Below are 27,887 nucleotides of genomic sequence, written 5' to 3' on the forward strand. Positions count from 1 at the left end.
CAGTGAGTTAGTTGGAATCTGGGTGAACTTTATGTCGTACAACAATGATTTATAGATGTTGCATATCTGCTTTGCGTATGTATCGTAAACTATTATATATATCTGCATTATATAAAACATGTTTTTCATGAATGTTGCATATCAACTTCAAATTTGTATTAAACAGATCCGGATAGTCGAAAAATGTCTCAAAAATAGATCCTCCTGAAACCAACCAAGAGCTCTGGCCAGAGCTTAAAAGATAAGCAACACATGATACCATCGGTTATTTTTACAGATATTTACTTAAAAGCTAATCATTCAGTTTCGTCATCAAACTTTTCTAGCAGCGAACATGGACTTCGTCAAAATTATTTTGTTTATCTCTCTCATCTGTGGCTTGCGTGCGAAGCTAAAAGTTCCGGGTAAGATTTGTGTCAAATAAAATTACTAAATAACTTATCCGTCGTCTGGTACCATGAATTCTAAAATATAGGAGCATTTTAAATCATTCGCAAAATTTACCACATTGATTGTGTAGCAACATCCATAATTTTTGGTGCATGATGTCGTTATATTGAATTTGAAAATATCACGTTTCATTTTTGACAGCCGGAGCCTGCGTTACCAAGATCGTGAATGGAAAACTCGTCCAAGTTGGAGATTGCAAGGTGAAATGAAGCCGCTATTTTTGTAATAGGTGTTTACGTACTTTGTCTCCAAGCAAGGCTTTAGGAAAGAGGCCATTGATACTCTTAAAACTGCTATTTTTGAAGTGACTCAAAGCTTTTTTTTTTCTGAAATGCCTGAACAATTTTTAATCCGACTTCTGAATGTCACCCGACTAAAATAACTTACCTATTATTATAACTTTACTAATCATCTGCATTTATTTTACAGAAAGACGATGGATCCGGTAAGTTTGAGTCGTTATTACGCAATGGTGTAAAAATATTCTTGATGTGTAAGATAGTTAAAGTATACAATAGGTAAAAAGTTATTACGGTCGTCGATGGACAAAAAATTGTGGACAATATAAAACGATGAAAACTGATTTGAAACGCCTTAACTTACACACAATTGAAATCAGACATTTATTTGCAGAAATCGCCAGATTGATCCAGAAGGGTCTTGATGAAAAGAAAAAAGCTGAAAGTAATTTATATTTGTGATTTCTGATTTATAGTTGACTATAATATATGACACACCCGCCAAAGCATTAGTATTTGATTCACTTAAATTTCAAGTATTAGAACCTGATTTGTCACTGGGTGATTAACACAACCCCTAGTCGGTTACGACTTCGCCTGCCAACCATGTATCTAAACTTGATAACTATTATAACATCTGAAACAGATTTGTTTTGTCGTTTTATTTAGTTTTCGTCCTATCAACTTTACCATCTCCAAAATTTTTAGATTACGGTATTTCCAAAATTTCTATTTTGAAAGAAAGTTTCATTGAATGAGCAAAGCGACAAAATCATAATCCCAGATCGTTAAAATATTATGAAATTTTAATAAAAAGATTCAATGACAACAATATTGTTGCTTTCAGTTAAATGTGACGTCACATATAAGTCAAAATGCTTCCGAATAGTTGTGTATGGTACACAGAATGTCACCTTCAATAACGCCGAACCAATCTGCAGATCAATGTACAACGGAAAACTCGCGAACATTTACGACCTCGCGCATTACCAGTCTCTTCGCACTTCCTTGCGTTCACTGATTTCTGCTGGCGAGGAATGGATTGAAATCTGGACTGGAATGGAGTATAAGGTCAGTTAATAGATCACAACCTCAGCAGAGTTTGACTCATTTTTGTAAACTTCACCGGGTTCACGGTTGGCTCCAAGCTTGTCTTTAATAAAATTATCAAATAATGAGCAGGTTAACGATGGCTTATGATTTATTAAGAGATTGGATAATTAGAAAAACTCAATATTATTGTAACTTCAAATATAATGTGACGTCATAGACGAACAGTTTGAATGATATATATATTCGCCGAATATTTCAGAATTTGTGATATTTCCAGTAATTTCTGGTTTCCACTCATTTTCATGTAGTTTTCAACACATCACTTGCCATACTTCGTCTGTGATGACCACCTCTAATATAAAATTCATCACTGAAAGCAAATAATTAATTATTACAGAACAATCAGCTTTTGCTGTCAAGTGGAGAACCAATTACTATAGCAACTGAAGTGTGGATTCCTAATTACCCGAAAACCGATGCATCGTGGACAAATGTCGGTGTTCAGGCTGTTAAAGATCCAGAGAATGTATCTCAGGGAATGTACAATTATTTCCCATCCTGGTCACTCCACGGTGTCATCTGTGAAATATAAAACCAGCTCAAAACCTGACAGAACTCCGTTGACGGACTGAATGATATAAACGACAAAGAGTTCTCACTTTTTATTACTTACTTATATATATTATTCTTTTACTAATATTAACCGTATAACCCATGCTTTGAATTAGTCGCCTTGTCTATTGAACTTTTTGCTCAGAAAAAAAAATTCATAGCTGTCTCCATGTGATTTCTGTATATAACCGAAAATAATAATAAATATTGATTCGATCATTTGTGAGTTTGTTACTACTTTGTCAATTCATGGGAATCTACCAGAAAATGAAATGAACAGTAAAACAGAAAATTACTCGTGTATGTATGCGTGTAAAATGACCACGCCTACCATATCTTGGGTTAGGGCAGGTATATTAAGATGGTTACAGGCACAAAAAGTTGGTCATTGGTTTTATGAAAAGCGTTGTTCGTTTCGCACAAGCTAGCTGTTGGGGCATTGGAACGTCCTAGGCATGGATAAAAAATTGGACTCAGGTATAGACTTTGCAAAGCAAGGGATTGGAATTACTCGCACATACTAGATTAAATTAAAAATTTGTTTCGCAGGCCGCACACCATACAAAAGTGGCGCTTCTCCGCGGGTCGAACAAGTTTTTTCTTCCTGGCTGCCGAGAAGAACAGCCGGTAGTAATGGCTGACATAAATATTTCGAAGGCAAAAGTGGGCGGTAAAACACTTCATTAGACCGGATCCCTCTTGCGGTTCGTAATTTCGACGACCTAGTTTATTCAATATGCCCGACATACAACTAAGAACACTCACAGTTAACGAATAAATTTTTTGTCTCGTTAGTCGGCAAACGCTATAGCATATGTCGTAAAAGATTTATGAGTACGAGTCTTTCGGGCAAAAAAATCTCATTTTTTAACAATTTTTGAAGATGTTCAATGAATGCCTTATTATATACAGTATTTAGATATACCACAATGCATTGCCGTAAAACAGAACATACTAACGCACAGGGTAATAGGGTGCAACAAAAATATTCTGTTCTTTAGTTTATTATTTATATACCACAGGAAGTGACGTCAAACAAAACACCACACGCGAATAAAAACTGCTTTCAACTTCACAAATATAATAAGTGAATGCAGTTTGGATGCTGCGTCATGCGGGTGTTTTTATGTTTCATTTTCAGATACAGCACAGATAACATACATCACTGTCTGTTTTGAATTTGTATATTAATAAGATCAAGAAAGTCGAGAAAGGTCCAAAAATACATCATCCTGAAACCAACGAAGAGCTTATAAAATAAGCAACTTATAGTACCTTCGGATATTTTTACAAATATTTAGTTTATAGATAAGCCTTTAGTTGCGTCATCAAAGCTTTCTGGTAGCAAACATGTACTTTGTCAAAATTATTCTGTTTATCTCTCTCATCTGTGGCTTGGTTGGGGAGCCCAAAGTACCAGGTAAGGTTTGCTTCTAATACAATTACTTGGTTGATTTTAAAATACCGAATAGCAGGCAATCTTTGCCTAAATCCGGTACCAAGAATTCTAAAATATAAGAGTGTAGCAACGCCTATAATCCTGGAACATGTTATCGATGAATTGATCTCAAATATATCCCATTTTGACAGCTGGATTCTGCGTTTCCAAGATCGTGAATTGGAAACTCGTACAAGTTGGAGATTTCAAGGTGAAATGAAAATACTATTATCGTCAGGTGTTTTCACTTTGATTCTGAGCTGAGCTTTGGATAGCAGTCACTGTTATGTATAAAGTTACTATTTTTATCAGGTGTTTACACACTTTGTCTCCAAGCAAGGCCATTGATACTGTTAGATCGAATATTTTTGGAAAAACTTGCAGCTTTTTTAATTTGCAACACAATTTTCAATCCGATTAATAAAATCTAAAGTAACTTACGTGTTATATTCACTTAACTAATCATCTACATTTTTTATTTCTTTCACAGAAAGACGATGGATCTGGTGATTTCGCCCTACGTCATGATATATATTATGTTTGAAAATACCTTTGTCACCGTGAACGTATGACAGACCTTTGAGTCGTAATTACTCAATAGTGCAAAAATATTCTCGGCGTGTAAGATAGTTGAAGTATATAGCGGTTACAAAGTTATTAGGATCGTCGATGCAAAATATTATGTACAATATAATATGATGAAAACTGATTTAAAATTGCCATACCCTACACACAAATAAATATGTATTGTTTTGCAGATATTTTCAGATTGCTCAAAAAGAGTCTTGATGAAAAGAAAAAAGCTGAAAGAAATTTATATTTGAGTTTTCAGATTTATAATTTGAAGATAAAATATGCCACACCGTCAAAGCATGAGTATTTAATTTTATGACCCTAGTCTGTTACAACTTTGCCCACCAACCATGTATATTAAATTGATAGCTATTATGATTCCTGAAAAGGATTTGTTTGCTTTATTTACGTTCCGTCATATCAACTTTCCTCTCTCCAAAATTAGTAGATTAAAGTATTTCCAAAATTTCTATTTTGAAATGAAGCAATCCGACAAAATTTAAATCCCAGATCGTTAAAATATTCTAAAATTTTAATATAAAAGATTCAATGACAACAATAATGTTGCTTTCAGTTAAATGTGACGTCACATATGAGACAAAATGCTTCCGAGCAGTTGTGTATGGTACAAACAATGTCACCTTCAACGATGGAATATTAATCTGCAAATCAATGAACGGAAGGCCCGCGAATATTTACGACCTCGCGCATTACCAGTCACTTCGCACTTACTTACGTTCACTGATTTCTGCTTCTTCGACACATATTGCCATCTGGACTGGGATGGAGTATAAGGTCAGTTATTAGATAACAATCTCAGCAGAGTTTGACTTATTTTTGTAAACTTCATCGGGTCAAAGGTTGGCTCAAAGCTTGACTTTAATAAAATTACCTAACGATGAGCAGGTTAACGATGCGTCATGGTTTATTAAAGGATTGGAAAATTAGAATAACCCAACATTATTGTAATTTCAAATATAATATGACGTCATGGACGAACCGTGCAATTGATATTGTGGTATTTGCCGAATATTTCAAAATTTGTGATATTTCCTGTAATTTCTGGCTCTCACTCATTTTCATGTAGTTCCTACACATAACTCATTACGGAAAACAAATATTTTTATTCTTAATCTAATATGTCAGTTGCATTAACATTTCAAGCAACAGATTTTAAAGCCTTCATTCAATTGTTACAGACAAATCAGCTTTTGCTGGCAAGTGGAGGACCAACATCTATAGCAACTGAAGTGTGGTATCCTGGTTATCCGCAATCCAAGGCATCGTGGACAAATGTCGGTGTTGATGTTAATAAAGATCCAGAGTTTTCAAGTCAGGGAATGTTCAATGAAAAACCATTCTCGTCACGCCAAGGTATCATCTGTGAAATATAAAACCAGCTCAAACCCTTACAGAACTTCGTTGACGGACTGAATGATATAAACGACAAAGAGTTCTCACTTTTTATTACTTACTTATATTATTCCTTTACTATTAACCGTATAACCCATGCCTTGAATTGGTCTCCTTGTTTATTGAAACTTTTTGCTCAGAAAATGAAATTCATAGATTTCTCCAAGTGATTTCTGTATATAACCGAACATGATAATAAATACTGATTCGATCATTTGTGAGTTTGTTATTATTTTGTCAATTTATGAGAACCTATTAGAAAAGGAACCGTGAAATGGGATATTACTCATGCGTGAAAAAATGACCACGCCTATAATATCTTGGGTTAGGGCAGGTATATTAGGGAAAGAATCTCTGAAACAAACTTAGTTCAATAGTAGTTTGATAATTAAGAACTCTGCTTGAGATACAAATTAGGCAAATGAAATTCAACTGCGTTAGGAGACTCATGAATATGACTTTGAATAAATATACTTTAGGTTCACATAAAACATTATTCAGTAACATTTTACCAAAGCTTGTAAAATGGGACTCTGCATGCTTCGAACAGCTAGAAAGCACACTAGGTCTCTAGTCCCTAAACCGGTGATTTCCAACTGGGGCCCGCGACCACTCAAGAAGGGCCACAGAGCAGTTTGAAAGAGGTAACAATGCTAAGCGCAGAACGTTACTCAGCAGATTCATCGAAGTTCGTGAAATGTGACTCAGCATAATTTGGGCAGATAGAAAGCACTGTTCGTGTCCGGAAAATTTGACGCGCGAAATTTCACCGCAAGAGAATTTTGGTGTGAAACAAGTATTTGTGATAAAAACAGTTAGGTTTATAAGGCTAAAGTTAGGGTTTGCTCTTAAATAAAGAATCATCTTTGAAATGAAAAAGTACTTCAAAAACCAAACTGTTTCCATTACAAATACTCGTTTTACAACAAAATACTCTTGCGGCCATTTTTTCTATGCGGGGAAATTTCCTGCGACGAGATTTCCTAAGGCCAATTAGCGATTCGAGTGCGTGTATATGTATTCCAGCCACAATCTGCAGAACTCTCAGTCAGTCTATGTTATTAAATCTGGCAACGGGGCTGTAGAGTCGGAGTGTGGCAGGTCGGCATTACAGTCAAACTCGCCGGAGTGGAAACTTTAAAATTTAATGGTAAAGTCAAAATCAAGGAAACCTAAAACGCATTAAGTTGAGTAATCATTATCAACAGACAATCAAAGAAGGCCGAATTTAATCTGTAATGTTATTTAAAACTGCAGGCCAAAGTCTTGTTATCAAAATTAAAATTTCTCCGAGGCCGAATCGAAAACTTCAACAACACAGAAATTGACATCGTTTTGAAAATGACTCGGATTTTAGAGAGGGATGCAAATTATGGCAGAATCCACAACCCAGGAAGGGCCACTGATCCCAGATTATACACAAAGGTTGTAGTGATATAATGTCTGTGTTTGAGATTTATGGTAGTGTTTAACGGTACAGTATAGACTAATTTGACACTATGTCCGGTCCTCTGATGGTACTGCATTACGGGTGCACCACTACGGTACCGGTACTCAATCAACCTGCAAACAGACCGTAGTACGAATCTGCAGCATAATTTGTTGACTTTTAAAAGCAATTGGCAGGTCATGCATTTCTGCCTTTGTCTGCGTGCTATGGGTAAATTAGACAAACATCATGAAGTTTCAAAGCTGGTATGAATAGCAACCGCGCGAATTCTAAAACAATGCGATAAGTCGAGCTTCCCCTCAAATATCAGTGAAAACGTTGTTGACAGCATCGTTCAAAGGTCATGGAAGTTGGCACTGGTTAATAGATGTAGCATATGAACGCACTATATAATTGTTGAAGATTACGCAAGGTGGGCCAGATATAAACAACTGAGTGAAACCACGGGCCCACCTTTATTTAACATATGCTTTAAAGTGGTCACAGGCACAAAAAGTTGGTCATTGATTTTATGAAAAGCGTTGTTCGTTTCGCACAAGCTATGTGTTGGGGCATTGGAACGTCTTAGGCATGGATAATATATTGGACTCAAGTATAGACTTTGCAACGCAAGGGATTAGAACGCACAGGGTAATAGGGTGCAACAAAAATATGCTGTTTAGTTAGTTTGTTTTGTATATACCACGGGAAGTGACGTCAAAACATAGTAAATCTAGGAAAAAGAAAACAACAACAGGCACACAATGTTTCGACTGCAATTAACGAAGAGTCGCGAAAGACTGTCAAGTCATCGTGTCAGTGACACCATAAATGCAGCATGACGCCAAAAAACGTCAATTGATTAGGACAGATTTAAATATGTTCAGGGGAAAATTTGGAAAACGTAGATCGAATCGAGAGAGGAAGCCAAAAGAGAAAAGTTTAAATAGTAAGGATCAACGTAATCCAGAGAGTCAGGAAAGAAATGATGGAGCTAGAATTAAGTGCGATTCAGATTTCAGACAGGAAAAAGAGTTTTGGTGGGAAAAGTTCATTCCACATGCACTTACGGCAATGATGCAAACTCAGTGATAATGGTCATATTCTGTGAGGTCAATAAAGAAAAATGTTGACAATGACAATGGCTCAATGAAGTGAAAAAAAAATTAAAAAAATCACTTTTATGTAAAATAGAGATCCTGGAACGAATGACCAGTTGTAGAACAATCGAGCAACACAAAAAGTGGGGTCATGGGTTGTATACGGTATACTAATATACTTATAAAGGATCTATACCACGTATTGAAGCAGACTAAAAGGATACATAGGCATCCAGGTAAAAAAAATTTAAAGCTTGTTTGAATGAATTGTAATTCATATGAATATTATCGGATACTGCGTTCCATAATTTAACGCATGGATATTTTATCGAATTTTGGGTACGTTTGGTTGAAAAATGAGTTACGTAATAGGAACTACTGACAGAGGACCGTGTTCTGTATGAATGCACGCTGCTTTGTTTCAAGAAATAATCGGTGAATGTAACAGGGAGTTTTTTGTTGTGATGTTGGTGCATCAATTTCAATATCTCTATTTTATTAATATCCACCATTTTATTAATACGAAGTTTATATTAGATAGGATCAAGTTGGGCATGAAGTCCACTGCCAGAAACAGCACGAATGGCCCTATTCTGCATTATTTCATTTTTTCGTAGAAGAGTTTCATCAGTGGAGCCCCATGCAGAAATACTGTATTGAATATGGGCTTGGAATAACGAGTGGTAAACCATACGTGAAGTTGATATTGGTATAAAATGCTCGAGTTTGTACAGTATTCCTACCGACTTAGATAACTTAGCAGTCAAGTTAGTTATATGAATATTTCATTTGACTGTCTAAATATATGCTCAGATATTTATAAGAATTGACTTTTTCTAATTTAGTGTTGTCAATACGGAATAATAAATTAGGATTAGCTTTGTTTTTATTTGGTGAAATAAGCACAGATTTAGATTTATCGATATTTAATGTCAATTTATTATCCTTCATCCAATTAACCACTTTTACAATTTCAGAGTTCACTCGTGACTGTATAGCTGGTAGAGATTTGCCACTGTCTAGAAGTATAGTGTCATCAAAGAAAGAAGAACGGTGGGTGAGGTCATTTATATAGACCAGGAATAATAACGGACCCAACGACGATCCCTGTGGGACTCCATGAGTCACTGGTATAACTGTGGAGCAGTGGGTTCCTACTTAAACAAATTGGAAGTTCACTAGGAAGCGGGATGGATGTTATCCGGCCCAACTGCCTTCTCTCCTTCAAGTTTAGAATTTCCACTATCATTTCGGATTCTGTGGCCAAAGTCATAAAAGCTGATTTACTGACACGATCACGAAGAAATGACTTGAATTCACACATGTCATTGGAAAACTTGGCTGCTAAGCTAGATCCAGCAGTTGAGAAAATACTTATAGCGGACTCGTTGATTCTAAAAGCGCCTGCCGACCTGTTTTCAATGAGTGGTTTCGAATCTAGGTGAACTTGATGTCGTACAACTATGGGTGAAAGATGTTTCATATCTGTTTTGCGTATGTATCGTGAACTACATAATGAAAACCCAAAAATATAAAATTGTCGAAGATTACGCCATGCCGGTGTTTATTCTAATTTAGCTGTTATGTGTCTATGTGTACGTACCAGTGACTCAGTAACTCAGAACAGGTACAGCTGGATGGAAACTTTTATTTATCTTCAATTTATCTGCATAATTTAATATATCATGTTTTTCATGAATGTTGCATATCAACTTCAAATTTGTATCCTAAAAAGATCGGGATAGTCGAAAAATGTCTCAAAAATAGATCTTCCTGAAACCAACCAAAATCTCTAGCCAGAGCTTAAAAAATAAGCAACATATAATACCATCGGATATTTTTTTTACAGATATTTACTTTAGAGCTAAGCATTTAGTTGCGTCATCAAACCTTTCTAGAAGCGAACATGGACTTCGTCAAAATTATTTTGTTCATCTCTCTCATCTGTGGCTTGCGTGCGAAGCTAAAAGTTCCGGGTAAGATTTGTGTCAGATAAAAATACTAAATAACTTATCCGTCGTATGGTATCAATAATTGTAAAATATAAGAGCTTTTTAAATCATTTGCAAAATGTACCACATTGATTGTGTAGCAACATCCATAATTTTGGGACATGATGTCGTTAAATTGAACCAAAAAATATCACGTTTTATTTTGACAGCTGGATTTTGCGCTTCCAAGATCGTGAATGGGAAACTCGTCCAAGTTGGAGATTGTAAGGTGAATTTTTTTTGCTATTTTTTATTAGGTGTTTACGTACTTTGTCTCCAAGTAGGGCTTTAGGAAAGCCATTGATATTCCTAGAACTGCTATTTTTGAAAGGACTTTCTGAATTGACTGGCCAATTTTAAATCAGACTTTTGCATCTCACGCAACTAATATAATCTAATATAACTTTCGTGTTACAATACCTTCAATAATCAACTGCATTAATTATTTATTACACAGAAAGACGATGGATCCGGTGAGTTCGCCCTACTCCATGATATATATTATGTTTGAAATGTTTTAAAATGCCATACCCTACACACAAATAAAATGTGTTCTTTCTTTACAGAAATCGCCAGATTGATCCAGAAGAGTCTTGATGAAAAGAAAAAAGCTGAAAGTAATTTATATTGGAGTTTTCATATTTATAATATGACTATAAAATATGTTACACCCGTCAAAGCATCAGTTTTAATTTACTTAAGCTTTCAAGTATTGAACTCTGAATTGTCACTGGGTGATTCACCCTCAATCAATCATGTGTCTAAATTGATAACTATTATGAAATCTGAAACAGATTTGCTCCGTTGTCTCATCGACTTTCCTCATCCCAAAATTATTAGATTTCAGTATTTCCAAAATTTCTACTTTGAAAGGAAAATTTATTGAATAAGCAAAGCGACAAAATCTTAATTCCAGATCGTTAAAATATTCTGAAATTTTAATATAAAAGATCCAATGACAGCAATAATGTTGTTTTCAGTTAAATGTGATTTGAAATACGATTCCAAATGCTACAAAGCAGTTGTGTATGGTACACAGAATGTCACCTTCAATGACGCTCAATCAATCTGCAAATCGATGAATAACGGAAAACCAGCGAACATTTACGACCTCGCGCATTACAAGTGGCTGCTCCCTCATCTTCGCTCACTGATACCTGCGGAATGGATTGCCATGTGGACTGGGATGGAGTATAAGGTCAGTTAATAAATCACAATCTCAGTAGAGTTTGACTTATTTTTGTAAACTTCTTCAGGTCAAAGGTTGGCTCAAAGTTTGTCTTCAGTAAAATTACTAAATAATGGGCAGGTTAACGATCAACGATGCCTTATGATTTATCAATGGATTAGATATTTAGAAAAACGCAATATGATTTTTCTATGATGACTACCAATATGTCAGTTGCAGACAGACTTTGAAGCCGTACATTTAATTATTACAGAACAATAAGCTTCTGCTATCAAGTGGAGAACCAATTACCATAGCAACTGAAGTGTGGTATCCTGATTATCCGATATCCGCTGTATCGAGAACAAATGTTCCTGTTTTGGTCGATATGGATCCAGAGTATGCATCTCAGGGAATGGTCAATTATCCACCATCTTCGTCATTCCACGGTGTCATCTGTGAAATATAAAACCAGCTAGAAACCTGACAGAACCTCGTTGACGGACAGAATGATGTAAACGACAAAGAGTTCTCATTTTTTATTACTTATATTATTCTTTTACTATTATTAACCGTATAACCCAGAGGTGGGCAACTTCTCTAGTTGGCGGGCCAGATGTGGAAAAATGAAGTACTCGGCGGGCCGGATTATTACAAAAAATACTTTGGTATCCAATCTTTATTAAATGCTCAACACTCTCAGTTAACTTTACGTTTCTTGGGGTATTCTATGGTTAATGAAACTTAATGTAAAATCTAATTTCTAAAATCTATTTAAATTTGGAATCTAAATATAACTAATAACAGTAGTGAAGAACGCTCTCTGCTTTGACCTTATATTGTTTGTTTAACAAGTGTGCTAACGCAATTGTTTGTTCACAAAGGCAATTGTTTATTTCACCAGCTCGCACTGACAGTGCGGTGAGAGTAGAGCGATCGGCAACTTTCAGGAATGATGCGTCGGACCACATTACAGAGTGTGGCTGGATACAGTCAGCGGGCCGGACAAAATCGCGTCGCGGGCCGTACGCGGGCCGTATGTTGCCAACCCCTGGTATAACCCATGCCGTGAATTGATCTCCTTGTCTGTTGAAACTTTTTGCTCAGAAAATAAAATCCATAGCTGTCTCCATGTGATTTTCGTATATAACCGAAAATAATATTATATATTGATTCGATCATTTGTGAGTTTGTTATTATTTTGTCAATTTATGGGATTCCACCAGAAAATGAATAGAAACGTAAAATAGAAAATTGGTCATGCGTGTAAAATGACCACGCCTACCATATCTTGGGTTAGGGCAGGTATATTAGGGAGAGAACCTTTAAAACAAATTTAGTTCAGTAGTGGTTCGATAATTAAGTGATTGGTTCGAGACCCAAATCAGGCAAATGAAATTCAACTGCGTTAGGAGACTCATGAATATGACTTTGAATAATTATACTTTATAGAGATCAAATAAAAAGATACTCAGCAAAATTTTACAAAAGCTTGTAGAACATAACTCAGCATTATTTGAACAGCTAGAAAGCACAATTAGGACTCTAGTTTCTGAATCAGCGATTTCCAACCGGGGCCCGCGACTCCCCAAGGGGGCCTCAGAGCAATTGGAGAGAGGTCTTAATGCTAGGCGCAAAACGTTAATCCGCAAAATTCATCAAAGCTTGCTAAAACGTGACTCAGCGTAATTTGAACAACTGGAAACCACTGTTAGGTATAAAAGACCCTGAACTGCCCGTCGCGAGTCAGGTCATTTTACGAGTCATCCGAGTCAATCGCTGAGTTGAATTCCAATTTCGTTAGTTGATATCTATTCTGAGTCATTCCATGCAATATTTCTATAACAGTGTTTCTCAAAAAGTGGAACGCGCCCCACAAGAGGGCGTAAACGTAGCATTTTTTGAAGGAGCGTGCAGCTGATTAAAATCGTGGTTAGATATGATTTTTATGCCTTATTTTGGATATTTGAGTTTCTTTATTGTGGAAAATTTGCAGAGATATATACTGTTATTTTTATTATATGTTATATTGCTTTCGCCTTACTATCTGTTATATGTAGCTTGCTTGTTGTTATCTATTATTCTTGAGGTAGGGCGCGAGACTTGACCTAAAAAAGGGGGCAGGGGCTTTATAACAAAATAAAAATTAAAATAAAACGTATAAAATAAATTTAGGAATACTTTTTTTTTCATTTTTTTTTATCTCGAAATATGAAATATTTGGTTTTAATAATCTACAATTTTATTTAAAATAGACGAAAATCTTTTCGATATAGTTTTCGATGCTCAGCTTATTATATCCAGGACAAGGGGTGGGCATTGGGAGAACTATCTGAAGACGATAGCAAGGTCGAGTTCTGGTTGCGGTTAAAGGTCAATGATAAGGATTTCAGTCGAATTTTGAAGTTTCGGATTACAAAGGCTTGGAATAAAATCATACTTCTTGATTTGAATTTATATTCCTTTAAGATTTCTTTGCATCCGACAGTTTATTGCGCTGTTTCACACAAAAGATAGGATTTACATATTTATCCCGGGAAAGAGGAAAGCCGATAAGACGGGTTAACAATATGGCGAATCACGGCCTCTCGCCCGGTTACCATTCCATGTCGGGTATGGAATTAGTTAGCCAGGTATTCGTTTCAGATACACGGACTTGAACAGAAATCGGAATAAAATTGTATTAATTAGTTTGAACGGAGCCGCGAATGCTGGTTTAGTGAAACAAATGACACAGCCACGTAGACGCATAATATTCGGGTTAGAACCTTAAAAATAGAACCGTCAGATTGGTCGGTGTTTCTTCGCACAAAAGTAAGGCAGTCTCGGAAGTAAGGAAGAATCCACAGCCGGGAAGGGCCTTCAACCCCGGATCATACACAACAAAGGTTGTAGTCAAATACCAGTTGTTGGCGCCAGGAAGACTCATGGTTATCGATTGCAAAACGATGTTTCGATTCTTCGTTTTTTAACGGTTATCGAAGATGTTCAATGAATGCTTCTTTGTAAACAGTATGTAGATATACCACAATGTATTGTCGTGCAAGAGAACATACTAAACGCACAGGGTAATTGGGTGCAACAAAAATATTCTGTTCTTCAGTTTGTTTTAAATATACCACAGGAAGTGACCTCAAACAAAACTCAACACGCGAATATAAACTTCTTCCAACTGCATAACTATAGTAAGTGAATGAAGTTTGGATGCTGCGTTATGCGGATGTTTTTATGTTTCATTTTGTAGATACAGCATGCCATGACTGTCTGATCTCTTGCTACGCCAGTCGCATATAACGGACTCGTTGATTCTACAAGAGCCTGTCGACCTGTTTTCAGTGAGTGGTTTGGAATCCGGGGGGGGGGGGGGGGGGGGGGATTTATGTCGCATAACAATTACCAACTTTCATACAATTCAACGAAACGTGACGACTGCTGCCAGAATCCCGTTTTACCTTGCTTTGAGGGGTCGCTGCGATGTTGCTGTGCATTCGCATGTGGTTTGACGATAGATGATCTGGAAGATCGTTTTTTCGTTGAATCCAAAAACTGTGCTAAAGTAGGTTTGCCGTAATATGTCAGTGTTTTAGTTTAAAGGTACACTGTAGGTTAGTTTGACACGATGTCCGGTCCTTTGATAGTACTGCAGTACGGGTGCACCATTACGGTACCGGTACTCAATCAACCTGCAAACAGACCGTGGTACCATACCTGCAACATAATTTGTTGACTTTTAGAAGCAATTGGCAGGTCATGCATTTCTGCCTTTTTCTGCGTGCTATGGGTTAATTAGACAAACATGACTTTTCAAAGCTGGTACGAATAGCAACCGCGCTAACTCTGTAAACGGTGGGGTATAGCGAGCGTCCCCTCAAATATCAATGAAAAAGTTGCTGGCAGCATCGGTCAAAGGTCATGAAAGTTGGTATTGATAAATGTAGCATATGAACACCCTATATAATTGCTGAAGATTACGCCATGCTCATGTTGACATCTAATCAAGCTGTGATCAGTTTATGACTGTGTACCCGTGATCACTGTTTTAAGTTAGAACAGCTAGATATGAACTTTAATTTATCTGCATTTTTTAATAATGGGTTGTGCAACCTTCGATACAAAAGTATAAATACAAATAAACGGATGAAACCACGCACCGCACCTTTATTTAACATCGGCTTCAAAGTGGTTACAGGCACAAATAGTTGGTTATTGGACACGTAGTGGACATAACGATCGTTTCAATATTATGTTGTTGTTGTTCTTGTTCTTGTTGTTCTTTGACACGTTTTTAAAAAGTCGCTTTTCTCTTCGAATACTGGACCAATTGCTTTGAAATTTTTAGTGGTTAAAGATAAAAATTTTCTCCAGAAGGCTATTACTTTTTTTTTCGCTATGACGTCATCAAAATTATGTGACTCTACGTGTCCATATATTTGAGCATAGCTCTCTTGTTGATTTTATCACATCGTTGTTCGTTTCGCACATGCAAGTTATTAGGGCATTGGAACGTCCTAAGCATGGATATTAAATTGGACTCAAGTATAGACTTTGCAACGCAAGGGATTGGAATTAATCGCACATACTAGATTAAATTAAAATCTCGTTTCGCAGGCCGCACACCATTCAAAAGTGGCGCTTCTCCGCGGGACGCAGTGGCGTAGCATCCACCCTCGCAACCCCATCGGCAAAATTGCGAAGGCTGTCAGAATGATGTCGAAAACAAAACCTCTCAGTTGCGCACAGAAACGCAGAAAAGGGCACATGAGGAAGCACGTATGAAAAAAAGTAAAGTAACCAGGATAAACGGCAATTTTAGGTTACTATTGCCTTTGAATAGCGACATGTTGTGCATTTTGACGAAATAAAAAAAGCGTTGTTTTAGCTTTTGTCCAAGAGTTTTTAGGGTCATTTCCACGACATATTTTTGCGGGGGGGGGGGGGGGGGGCACGAGAGCCTTGCTACGCCACTGGCTGGACTCACACGTTTTTTTCTTTTTTGCACTGATTGGATGCTGAGATGAGCAGTCGGCAGTAATGGATGACAAAAATATTTCGAAGGAAAAAGTGGGCGGTAAAACACTTCGTTAGACCGGATCCATCCCGTGGTTCGTAATTTCGACGCCCTAGTCTATTCAATATGCCCGACATACAACTGAGAACACTCAAAGTTAACGAATAAATTATTTGTCTCGTTAGTTCGCGAACGCTATAGCATATGATTAGGGATGTAAGTTTCGAATATTTTTTTTTTCGAATCGAATACCGAATATTTTTTTTTCGAATCGAATATTTCCGAATCGATTCTGATTAATACAACATCACTTTTTCTTTGACTTTATTCAACACACACAAGGTTATTTTTCAGTAAACACGCATATTAATACATGCACGCATAATAATGTTCAATTGAGGTGAACAATAAACTAGCAATCATTCACTGCTGCATCAAACTTCGGTTGCAGTGCAAGAAGTTTAACTCATTTACGTGTGTACCACTGAGTCTGGTTCTTAATCTGGAAACTGTCAAACCAGCAGAAGAGAAGGCTCTCTCCGCTGGTGCTGACGTACACGGTATAGCCAAGTACCGATTGGCCATTTTGTGTAGGGATGGAGAATCAGTTTTTCGGGCATGCCACCACAATAATGGGTTTAACCGCTCTGTATTTCTGTCCAATTTCTCTTTCAAGTACTGTGAAATTTCCTCCGACACTTTAGATGCATATCCTTCCGATTCAGACGAGCTTGACTGTTCAATCCCTATCGAAAAGAGTCCTTGGAGAGAATTTTGTTCCACCTCTGGAGCAGTAACCGCAGAAGGTTCAACGTGTATTTCATCTTGTATTTCTGGCATTGAAGCTTCAGTGGCTTCCATTTCTAGAGAAACTCTGACCTTGAAACACAAAAAAAAATATTATATGGGTTTGTACAAGTCTATAAATGATATGAAAGGGATAATGTTAGTTGAACCACTTGTATAACTCACACAATGAACAACAGAATCCAGAATACTACCAACACATGTAAAAGAAAAAATCACAGTTGCAAATTAGGAACATCACAGCCTATGCGTTTGAAAGAGTAATTTTGACCTGACTTCACAAATTTAAGAAATACAATGGTATACCAGATTTTAAGTGAATATTACCTGGACTCTGAAAGAACGATCAAAAAATTTCCCTTTATGACAAGGATGGAGCCATGTTGCTTTTTGGAACAAGTTGACCTCTTCTTGACTGGGTGTTTCCAGTATAGAACGAAATCGAAGTTTGAGAGAATTTATGAGAGTGTTGCAAAATTCATTCGTAATAGCTGATAGTGTCCCACCCTCATTTCTCTTTTCCTCACAATGGCCCAACAGCCCTTTTGTGAGAGGAATCAAAGAGGAAACTGTTACATAGTCACCTTCAAGATGGTCAGAGGCAGCCTGTCAAAATATGAAACAAATAATTTTATTTCATACATATATGTGCTAACAAATATCAAGAGATATGCAAAGTAATTTACACTAACTTGAAGGGTTCTAAAATCTCTGCTAGCACTGTAAGCATATTCCATGTTGTTTCACCTCATCCCAGGTGACTTGCTGCTGTTCTAGGAGTAATTGTTGGGTCACATAATACAGATCGAATAGTCCATTGATGAGAGATCAAATTTTTTATCATAACATAAGTGGAATTCCATCTTGTAGATACGTCGATTGGCATTTCTATTGAAGGAGATGTGCCATCCTGAGCATGTCGATGTCTTAAAGTTGTCATAGCTTTCGTTGATCGGCGAAAGTACTGCACCAAATGACGAGCTCCAGCTGCAAAAACGAAGAAATTATTGCACTTAACAATACAAATGCTTACAATGAAATAATAACCTATGCAGATTAAAAAATATGCATTTTTTCTCTCATAAATTAGGTTCTTACAAAGACAAGTAATTTTAGTTAATAAACCTTTTCAACATAAATTAAAATCACCTAATGCATGAGATATTTCCTCAATTTTTAAGCCATCTTTGATGCAGAGCTGAATCGTATGTGCAGCGCATCTAATATGGTACCAACCATATTCTTCGTAAAGTGAACGACAAGCTGACACCACATTTGCTCCATTATCTGTTGTCACTGAGAGCACCTTTGTCGGGCTGATATCAAACTCACTCAAAGATTTTAAAATTTCTGATTTTATATTTTCTGCCGTTTGAGCCTCATCCATCTGTTCTGTTGTCAATACATACTTGAGTAATTGACCATCGCTCGGATCTACGAAATGGGCAGTGACAGTTATATATGCTTGCATTCTTGCACTGGTCCACATGTCTGTTGTAAGTGAGACAGATTTTTCTTTTATGGCCCCTATTATGTTAATAAGCTTTTCTTTACATTCTTTATACCTCCTTTCAATATGTTTAGTTACAGTGTTACGCCCGGGTAATACATAGCCTGGCTGTAAGTGATGTATCAGTGAACGAAAATGCTGTCCCTCAACAAGGTTTATTGGCCGGAGGTCTCCAACAATAACTTCAGTTATCAATCTATCTATTGTCTCACACTGACCCTTAGTTATTGGCTTAAAATAGGCAGTCAAGCTGCTTTGCTGAACTGAAGAAGTTCTGGAATTAAAAGAACAACAGGTTAACCTGACTGAACTAACAGAAATTCATAGCATGTAGCGGCTTAAGCGGACGAAAATTAGAAAACAAAAAGATAAATATACGGGTGTACAGGATAAATATGTATGAAATATGAACAATGTTTCGGGGAGCAAAGGTGTCCTCACATGTAGGCCTATCCTTCACGTCCTTAGGCCGGATAGGGCTTGAAATGCCAGTTGAGGCGGTCACAAACGTATGCTTCCTCCGTAAATGGTTTAGCAAGTTTCCGGTAGTGTTTTGATACACAAATTTTTCCTTGCAAACAGAGCACAAGGTGTAAAATGTGCCATTTTCCTCCAGCGGCGTACAGAAATAATTCCACACAACAGACGTCGGCCGCCTACCCTGTTTTCTGATACCGGGTTTCGACTTCTTATTGATGTTTTGCATCTATCAGTTTATGAAATACACGTTTGAAACATACGATGGCATTACAAATGCACGAAGCGACTAAAATAAACGTGCGGAGCTCGCTCGCAGCCACAATAAACATGTCTAAACCAGTCACTTTGGTCTAAACTTGTCCCGGCGACATAGATAAATAGTCGATAAGGCGCAATTTTAAAAATTAATCGATTTTATTCGCTGGCCAACGTGACGTTAGTCTTACGACGCGGAGAATGCATTGTTTCAATTGATTTTTTTTTAATCAGAATCACGGCTCTTTTTTGAGAATTGCTTCGAATCGATTCGAATCAGATTTAATTCGAATCGATTCGATTCGAAATTCTGAAACTTACATCCCTACATATGATGTCGTAAAAGATTTATCAGTACGAGTTTCTCTAGCAAAAAAAAACGTTTTTTTTGAAAATTTTTGAAGATGTTCAATGAATGCCATTTTATATACAGAATGTAGATATACCACAGTGTTTTTTCGTACAACAGAATATACTAAACACACAGGGTAATAGGGTGCAACAAGAATATTCTGTTCTTTAGTTTGTTTTATGTATACCACAGGAAGTGACGTCTAACTAAACACCATACGGAAATAAAAACTGCTTTCAACTGCACAAATATAATAAGTGAATGCAGTTTGGATGCTGCGTCATGCGGGTGTTTTTATGTTTCATTTTGTACTTACAGCACGGATAACATCACTGTCTGTTCACTTGCTACGGCCAGTCGCATATAGCGGACTCGTTGATTCTGTAAGCGCCTGCCGACCTGTTTTCAGTGATTGGTTTGGAATCTGGGTGAACTTGATGTCGTACAATAATGGTTGATAGGTGTTGCATATTCGTTTTGCGTATGTATCGTGAACTATATCATGAATACCCCAAAATATATAATTGTCGAAGATTATGCCATGATGGTGTTTACAACTAATTTAGCTGTTATCTGTCTATGTGTACGTAACTGTGTACCAGTGATTACTGTTCTAACTTAGAACAGGCACAGCTGGATGGGAACTTTTTTTTACTTTTAATCTATCTGCATTATTTAATATATGATGTTTTTCATGAATGTTGCATATTTGTTTTGAATTTGTATATTAAAAAGATCAGGAAAGTCGAAAAAGGTCCAAAAATACATCATCCTGAAACCAACGAAGAGCTTATAAAATAAGCAACTTATAATACCTTCGGATATTTTTACAAATATTTAGTTTATAGCTAAGCATTTAGTTGCGTCATCAAAGCTTTCTGGTAGCGAACATGGACTTTGTCAAAATTATTTTGTTTATCTCTCTCATCTGTGGCTTGGTTGGGGAGCCCAAAGTGCCGGGTAAGGTTTGCTTCGAATACAATTACTTGGTTGATTTTGAAATACTGAATTGCAGGCAATCTTCGTCTAAATCCGGTACCAAGAATTCTAAAATACAAGAGTGTAGCAACGCCTATAATCTTGGAACAAGTTATCGTTGAATTTATCTTAAAAATATCCCATTTTGACAGCTGGATTCTGCGTTTCCAAGATCGTGAATTGGAAACTCGTACAAGTTGGAGATTGCAAGGTGAAGTCAAGTTACTATTATCATCAGGTGTTTTCACTGTTTGACTCTAAGCTGGGCTTTGGTTGACAGTCACTTTATGTATGGAGTTACTTTGTCTCCAAGCAATGCTTTAGGAAAGAGACCATTGGTACTGTTAGGGCTAATATTTTTGTAAGAACTCAATACTTTTTGGTTAAATTTCCAACCCAATTTTCAATCCGATTTCTGCATCTCACGCAACTAATATAATCTAAAATAACTTACGTATTATATTCACTTTAGTAATCAACTGCTTTGTTTTATTTATTTCACAGAAAGACGATGGATCTGGTGAGTTCGCCCTACGTCATGATATATATTATGTTTGAAAATACCTTTGTCACCGTAAACGTATGACAGACTTTTGAGTCATAATTACTCTATAGTAAATGGTGCAAAAATATTCTCGGCGTGTAAGATAGTTAAAGTATAAAGCGGTTTCAAAGTTATTAGGGTCGTTGATGAAAAAAACTATGGACCTATAATATGATGGGAACTGATTTAAAACGCCATACCCTACACACAAATAAAATATGTCATTGTTTTGCAGATATCGTCAGATTGATCAAGAAGAGTCTTGATGAAAAGAAAAAAGCTGAAAGTAATTTATATTTGAATTTAAAGATTTATAATTTGACGATAAAATATGCCACACCGTCAAAGCATGAGTATTTAATTTTATGACCCTAGTCCGTTACAACTTTGCCCACCAACCGTGTATATTAACTTGATAGCTATTATGATGCCTGAAAAAGATTTGTTTGCTTTATTTACGTTCCGTCATATCAACTTTCCTCTCTCCAAAATTAGTAGATTACAGTATTTCCAAAATTTCTATTTCGAAATGAAGAAATACGACAAAATTTAAATCCCATATCGTTAAAAAATTCTGAAATTTTAATATAAAAGATTCAATGACAACAATATTGTTGCTTTCAGTTAAATGTGACGTCATATATAAGTCAAAATGCTTCCGAATAGTAGTGTATGGTCGAAACAATGTCACCTTCAACGATGGTAAATCAATCTGCAAATCAATGAACAACGGAAAACCCGCGAATATTTACGACATAGCGGATTACAAGTCACTTCGCACTCATCTTCGCTCAATGATCCCTGCTGGTAGGTCATGGGTTGAAATCTGGACTGGGATGCAGTATAAGGTCAGTTCAATAGATCACAACCTCAGCAGAGTTTGATTCATTTTTGTAAACTTCAGCGTGTCCATGGTTGGCTCAAAGCTTGTCTTCAATAAAATTACCAAATATTTGGCATATAATTAACGATGCCTTATTATTTATTAAGAGATTTGATAATTAGAAAAACCCAATATATAGTATATATATTTCAAATATATTGTGACGTCATAGACGAACCGTGCGATAAATATCTGGTATTTGCCGAATATTTTATAATTTGTGATATTTCCAGTAATGTCTGGTTTCCACTCATTTTCATGTAGTTCTTAAAAACACATCACTTGCCATACTTCGTCTATGATGCCTCTTTTTACTATAAAACTCGTTACTAAAAGCAAGTATTTCCATTCTTCAACTAATTAATACGTCAGTTGCATTAACCTGTCGAGCAACAGAATATGAAGCCGTTAATTTAATTGTTACAGAACAATCAGCTTTTGCTGTCAAGTGGAGAGCCAATCACTATAGCAACAGAAGTGTGGTATTCTGGTTATCCAACACCCGATGCATCGCTGACAAATGTTGTTGTTGATGTCAATAAAGATCCAGAGTCTGCAACTCAGGGAATGTACAATGAGCAACCATCTTGGACACGTCACGGTGTCATCTGTGAAATGTAAAACCAGCTCAAAACCTGACAGAACTTCGTTGACGGACTGAATGATATAAACGACAAAGAGTTCTAACTTTTTATTACTTACTTATATTATTCCTTCACTATTATTAACCGTATAACCCATGCTTTGAATTAGTCGCCTTGTCTATTGGAACTTTTTGCTCAGAAAATAAAATTCATAGCTGTCTCCTTGTGATTTCTGTATACAACCAAACATGATAATAAATATTGATTCGATCATTTGTGAGTTTGTTATTATTTTGTCAATTTATGAGAATCCACCAGAAAAGGAAATGAACCGCAAAATAGATTATTACTCAAGCGTGAAAATGACCACGCCCACCATACTATGGATATCTGGGGTTAGGATAGGTATATTGGAGAGAGGACCTCTGAAACAATCTTAGTTCAGTAGTAGTTTGATAATTAAGTGCTTTTCTTTGCCCACATTAGACAAATGAAAATGAACTGCGCTAGGAGGCTCATAAATATGGCTAGGCATAATCATTCTTTATAAGATTCAAACAAAACGTTATTCAGCAAAATTCTACCAAAGCTAGTGAAATGTGACTCAGCATAATTTAAACATCTAGAAAGCACACTCACGTAGAAGTCTATAAACAAGTGGTTCCTGACTTTTTATGGCTCGTGGCATACTTCCGGAGGCATTTAGCACTCATGGTCCCCTGTTCATAATATCTGTGTAATTTTGATTGGTAGATTCCAAATCCGATTATGTTCAAATAGTTCATGCTCAACAAAGTGAAAAACACCCCGTGAAATAACCTTATCAAGCAATGAAACTAGGAAAACGGGAAGTTTTCTAGTCGAGAGAAAAGTAAAATCAGTTTTGCGCCCAGCAATGTGGACCCCTTCAACTGCTCCGTGACCAATGGGACCAGTTCATCTAAACCAGGGGTGACGAACCCATTTGCTATCGCAGGCCACTTTTTAGTTACCGCTGAGTAGGCGGGCCGCACAACTTTTTTTTGTCATATTACGATCGCCGATGAGCCCGCGTCGCACTAAGCGTTAGGAATGCGCTAGCTAACGTACCTCTGCGTGGGTTCGGAGGGATAAATATGTAAATCCTATCATATGATACCCATTAAAACGAAAAAAAAAATCATTAACAAAATCAATCGAAAGTAATAAAACCCATGTATCCATACAGCTGAATATATTTAATGTTATATTGCAGCATAAAATAGAAAACAAATAAAGAAACATTTAATGCTTTTTGTCTTAGTGAGATTTTTGGTATTCTTTCTTTTTTACTAATCGTTGACGATGGAATTGACGAAGGACGAATTGACGATGTGGAAACTCTCAACTGCAGACCAAGATTTTCATCTGCCAGCCTTGACCTGTATCGACTTTTAGTATAATTCATTTTAGAAAAAAATTGTTCGCATAAATAGGTGCTTCCGAAAACAGATGACCATTTAAGAGCGCTAGCTCTCAAGTTTGGGAACTCTTTCTTTGATACATAAACACGATAAAATTCAAGCAACGGCATATTCAGATACATTGCTTTCAGCGTGTCATCGCTTTGTAGTTTCATGAGTTTGATGAGACTCGGAGGGTGCAGAAGCAGGTGTGACAATGAAGGGAATAGAAAAGATATCAAGCTCCAGCTTCTTGCTTTTGATATCCGTAAATCTAGCATTGAAGCTTTCCAAAAGACTGGAACATTCCAAAGCATATTGGGTACAAAAAGTTGGATTGTGTTTTTTCAACGTGGGAAAATGCGTGCAATCGTTAGCTTTCAATTGATTATACCAGAGATCAAGCATTGACGTAAAACATTTGATCTTGGAATACATCGAGTGCAATAGTTGATCTGGTCCTTGGAGTTGCACGTTCAAGTCGTTTAAATGCTTTGTGATATCTACCATAAATCCCAAGTCGCACAACCAGTTTTCATCTTCCAGCACAGTCAACAAACATTTCTCCAAATTTCGAAACTCAACAATTTTTGGTAAAAGAGAATGAAAGCGCGCTAACATATTCCCACAACTCGTCCAACGAACAGCACAGAAATAAAGAAGATCATCATAATCAGCGTCAAAGTCTTTGAGAACTTGCTTGAAAATGCGGTTGTTGAGGTCTCTTTAATATAATTTATGCAGTCAGTTACCACAGAAACAACATGGTCAAACCTCACAGATTTTGCGCAAAGGCTTTTCTGGTGAATTATACAGTGACAAAATACCACTTTATCATGGCTAATTCCTCTTGCATCCATTTCTTTCCTCAACAGTGCTACCATCCCTTTATGTCTTCCGACCATAGCTGGTGCGCCATCAGTAGCAACACCACTGAGTTTATCTAACGGCAGATTGAACTTCATTAGGGCTTGAAGCAGCTTTTGAATCACGTCTTCGCCACGAGTAGTTTTGTGCATTGATTCTAGAGATAGCAAGTTTTCATCAACCCGCTGCAACTCCCCGAAAAAATATTGCCAACTGCGCGGTATTCTTGATGTCCGTTGTTTCATCGAGACAGACGGAGAAGTTTTCGTATTTCTCTGCTCTTTTTTTGAGATTATCTTCAATATCTTGACCCATTTCTTTTATGCGGTCACAAACAGTAGGCCGAGACAAACTCAGCCTCTGATACAAATGAACCGACTTTGGAGCCAACTTTTCAGCTGCTTTTACGAGTATTTCCTTGACCCATCCCCCATTGTCATAAGGCTTAAGCTTTTTAGCGATCAATTCCGATACTTCGTAGCTCAAAGTGAGCACGTCTTCATTCGTGCCACAAAAGGAAGTCATTACACGTTTTTGCGCATACAAATTTCTCTGAAGTTCTTCTATCATACTTTTTCTGATATCCCCATCCAAATTTTTCAACTCAGAATGTTTGATCTCGTAGTGACGTTTAAATTTTCTTTTTTCATAACTGCCAGCGAACTTTTGCACTTTAGGCAAAAAGGTTCCCCCCCCCTCTTTTAAAAAGAAAAACATAATTGTCCATTCTTTATGGCGCTCCTCTTTTCTTTGCACAGTTCATAAAAGTTATGATTTTACGCGAAGCATACAATAAATCTCCTGAATGCTTCGCGGGCCGCACGGAATTTGCTCGCGGGCCGCAGGTTCGTCACCTCTGATCTAAACCCTGATTTGCATGTCTAGTCGCGGGTCAGAGGTCAAGTCGATCATTAGTACTTGTTCCCACAAGAATTGGTTCGATGGCCAATCATGACTCAGCGTGTTTGCATTGTGATATTATTCCAGCACGATTGCACAGGGTAGATTAGACAAAATATATAATCGAGATGTCAGATGGAGACAAATAGATTACGGAAACAGATGACGAATACAAATAGAGATGAGATAGAGGTTTTCTAAAGAAAACAAAATACACTATAAATACTATGAAATTGCCGCAAAAATAATCAACATGCAATCAAATTATATCGCTTACCGACTGTTTTTAGCCAAGGTCAACAGTATATCGAATCTTTTATGTAACTGCAGAACACTGAAATAAACATGAACAAATAAGCACTACAGTAACAGTACTGAACCTTAACAACATTGATTGTGGCAATACCTACAAAAAACTCACCAATAATATTTCACAAAACAATCAAAACGCAGGACAGATTCACAAATTGCAGTTCAATAATCCAGAGTTCAATGCAGCAAATTTTAAACTATTAGCAAGTTAAATAAGCATGAAACAAAGGAAATCATAATTAGCCCACTATAATTAATATGATACAGCTTTTCCTAATGCCAAATCGCCATAGAAGTAACGCATTGCAACAGCAAACTGTGTGCATATTTACAATTTCGGCCCCAACGCGAGGCGATACAATAACGATGTAAACACGCAAATTGCAGTAGACAGAAACCTTCTCGGCTCGGTCTACAGATAATAAAGAAACACATCAAATGCGAGTAATGAAAGGAGACGTTTGCGACGTTGACAAACGAACGCAAACGTGTCAGCAATAAAGAAATAGACACTACCGGCGCTGGAGATCTAACAGGAAGATTAGCAAGTGTCGTGAGTATATACAGAATAATTTGATTTGATTTGATTGATAATTTGACCGAACAGAAGGCTCACGTCCGCACGTAAAAATTTCTTCAAGGTAGGTTTCTAAAAAATGTAATTTGCAGGCCTAAACACTACTCTCAGGCGCTATTCTTGTTCAGTTTTACAGCGGCAAAAATAATTGGGATGGGTGAGTTTGAGGTATTTGTGTCTCATTTTGCACATTATCTTCGGGTGCGGATGATACGTGAGGAGTTCGGTATTTATTTTAGCCAACGATTTGTTATTTTCAGCGGAAATTTATATTCATAAAAACTATAGTCATAATATCAGCGAAACAAGTGGGCCGGATGAAACACTTCGTTAGGCCGGATCCGGCCCGCGGTTCGTAATTTACCCGCCCCTGGTCTATTAAATATGCCCGACATGCAACTAAGAACACTCACAGTTAGCGAATAAAGTTTTTGTCTCGGCAGTTTGCGAACGCTAAAGCATATGTTGTAAAATATACCATAATGTATTGCCGTACAAAAGAACATACTAAACGCACAGGGTAATAGGGTACAACAAGAATATTCTGTTCTTTAGTTTGTTTTATATATACCACAGGAAGTGACGTCACACTAAACACCACACGATGATATAAACTGCTTTCAACTGCACAAATATAATAAGCGAATTAAGTTTGTATGCTGCGTTATGCGGATGTATTTGTGTTTCATTTTTTAGATACAGCACAGATAAAATCGCTGCCTGATTACTTGCTATAGCCAGTCGTATATAACGGACTCGTTGATTCTACAAGCGCCTGCCGACCTGTTTTCAATGAGTGGTTTGGAATCTGGGTGAACTTCATCAAAGGTCATGGAAGTTGACAATGGTTGATAGATGTAGCATATGAACGCCCTATATAATTGTTGAAGATTACGCAAGGTGGGCCAGATATAAACAACTGAGTGAAACCACGGGCCCCACC

General features: G+C 36.9%; 3 protein-coding genes and 2 long non-coding RNA genes across 5 annotated transcripts in view; 3 read left to right on the forward strand and 2 right to left on the reverse strand.

Annotated features, from left to right (window-relative positions):
* The window catches only part of LOC120343896 (uncharacterized), a 67,594-nt gene extending 44,412 nt beyond the window's left edge, over window positions 1–23,182 (forward strand). Inside the window, exons 3-6 of the mRNA XM_078112983.1 lie at window positions 21,361–21,376; window positions 21,636–21,686; window positions 22,025–22,248; window positions 22,710–23,182. Coding sequence (XP_077969109.1) covers window positions 21,361–21,376; window positions 21,636–21,686; window positions 22,025–22,248; window positions 22,710–22,904 — 486 coding nt within the window. The 3' untranslated portion in view covers window positions 22,905–23,182. The remainder of the gene's footprint in view (window positions 1–21,360; window positions 21,377–21,635; window positions 21,687–22,024; window positions 22,249–22,709) is intronic.
* On the forward strand, window positions 5,076–5,943 carry LOC144422726 (uncharacterized). The gene is made up of 2 exons (XR_013475347.1): window positions 5,076–5,160; window positions 5,565–5,943. It is a non-coding gene; the product is annotated as an uncharacterized LOC144422726 (long non-coding RNA).
* Window positions 11,285–12,277, forward strand: LOC144422669 (uncharacterized). Its single transcript, XM_078112354.1, has 2 exons — window positions 11,285–11,496; window positions 11,741–12,277. The coding sequence occupies exons 1-2, from the start codon at window positions 11,377–11,379 to the stop codon at window positions 11,933–11,935; spliced, it is 315 nt and encodes a 104-aa protein (XP_077968480.1). The 5' UTR covers window positions 11,285–11,376; the 3' UTR covers window positions 11,936–12,277.
* A 1,262-nt stretch (window positions 23,183–24,444) lies between the features above and the next one.
* Window positions 24,445–25,680, reverse strand: LOC144422805 (general transcription factor II-I repeat domain-containing protein 2-like). Its single transcript, XM_078112651.1, has 2 exons — window positions 25,370–25,680; window positions 24,445–25,012 (listed from the first exon to the last, which is right to left on the reverse strand). The coding sequence occupies exons 1-2, from the start codon at window positions 25,678–25,680 to the stop codon at window positions 24,445–24,447; spliced, it is 879 nt and encodes a 292-aa protein (XP_077968777.1).
* Window positions 25,681–26,110: 430 nt separating this feature from the next.
* Window positions 26,111–26,585, reverse strand: LOC144422765 (uncharacterized). Its single transcript, XR_013475371.1, has 3 exons — window positions 26,477–26,585; window positions 26,333–26,389; window positions 26,111–26,252 (listed from the first exon to the last, which is right to left on the reverse strand). It is a non-coding gene; the product is annotated as an uncharacterized LOC144422765 (long non-coding RNA).
* Between the last annotated feature and the right edge of the window lie 1,302 nt (window positions 26,586–27,887).

This window comes from Styela clava, chromosome 5 (assembly GCF_964204865.1).
Source record: "Styela clava chromosome 5, kaStyClav1.hap1.2, whole genome shotgun sequence".
In the NCBI taxonomy this organism is placed as follows: domain Eukaryota; kingdom Metazoa; phylum Chordata; class Ascidiacea; order Stolidobranchia; family Styelidae; genus Styela; species Styela clava.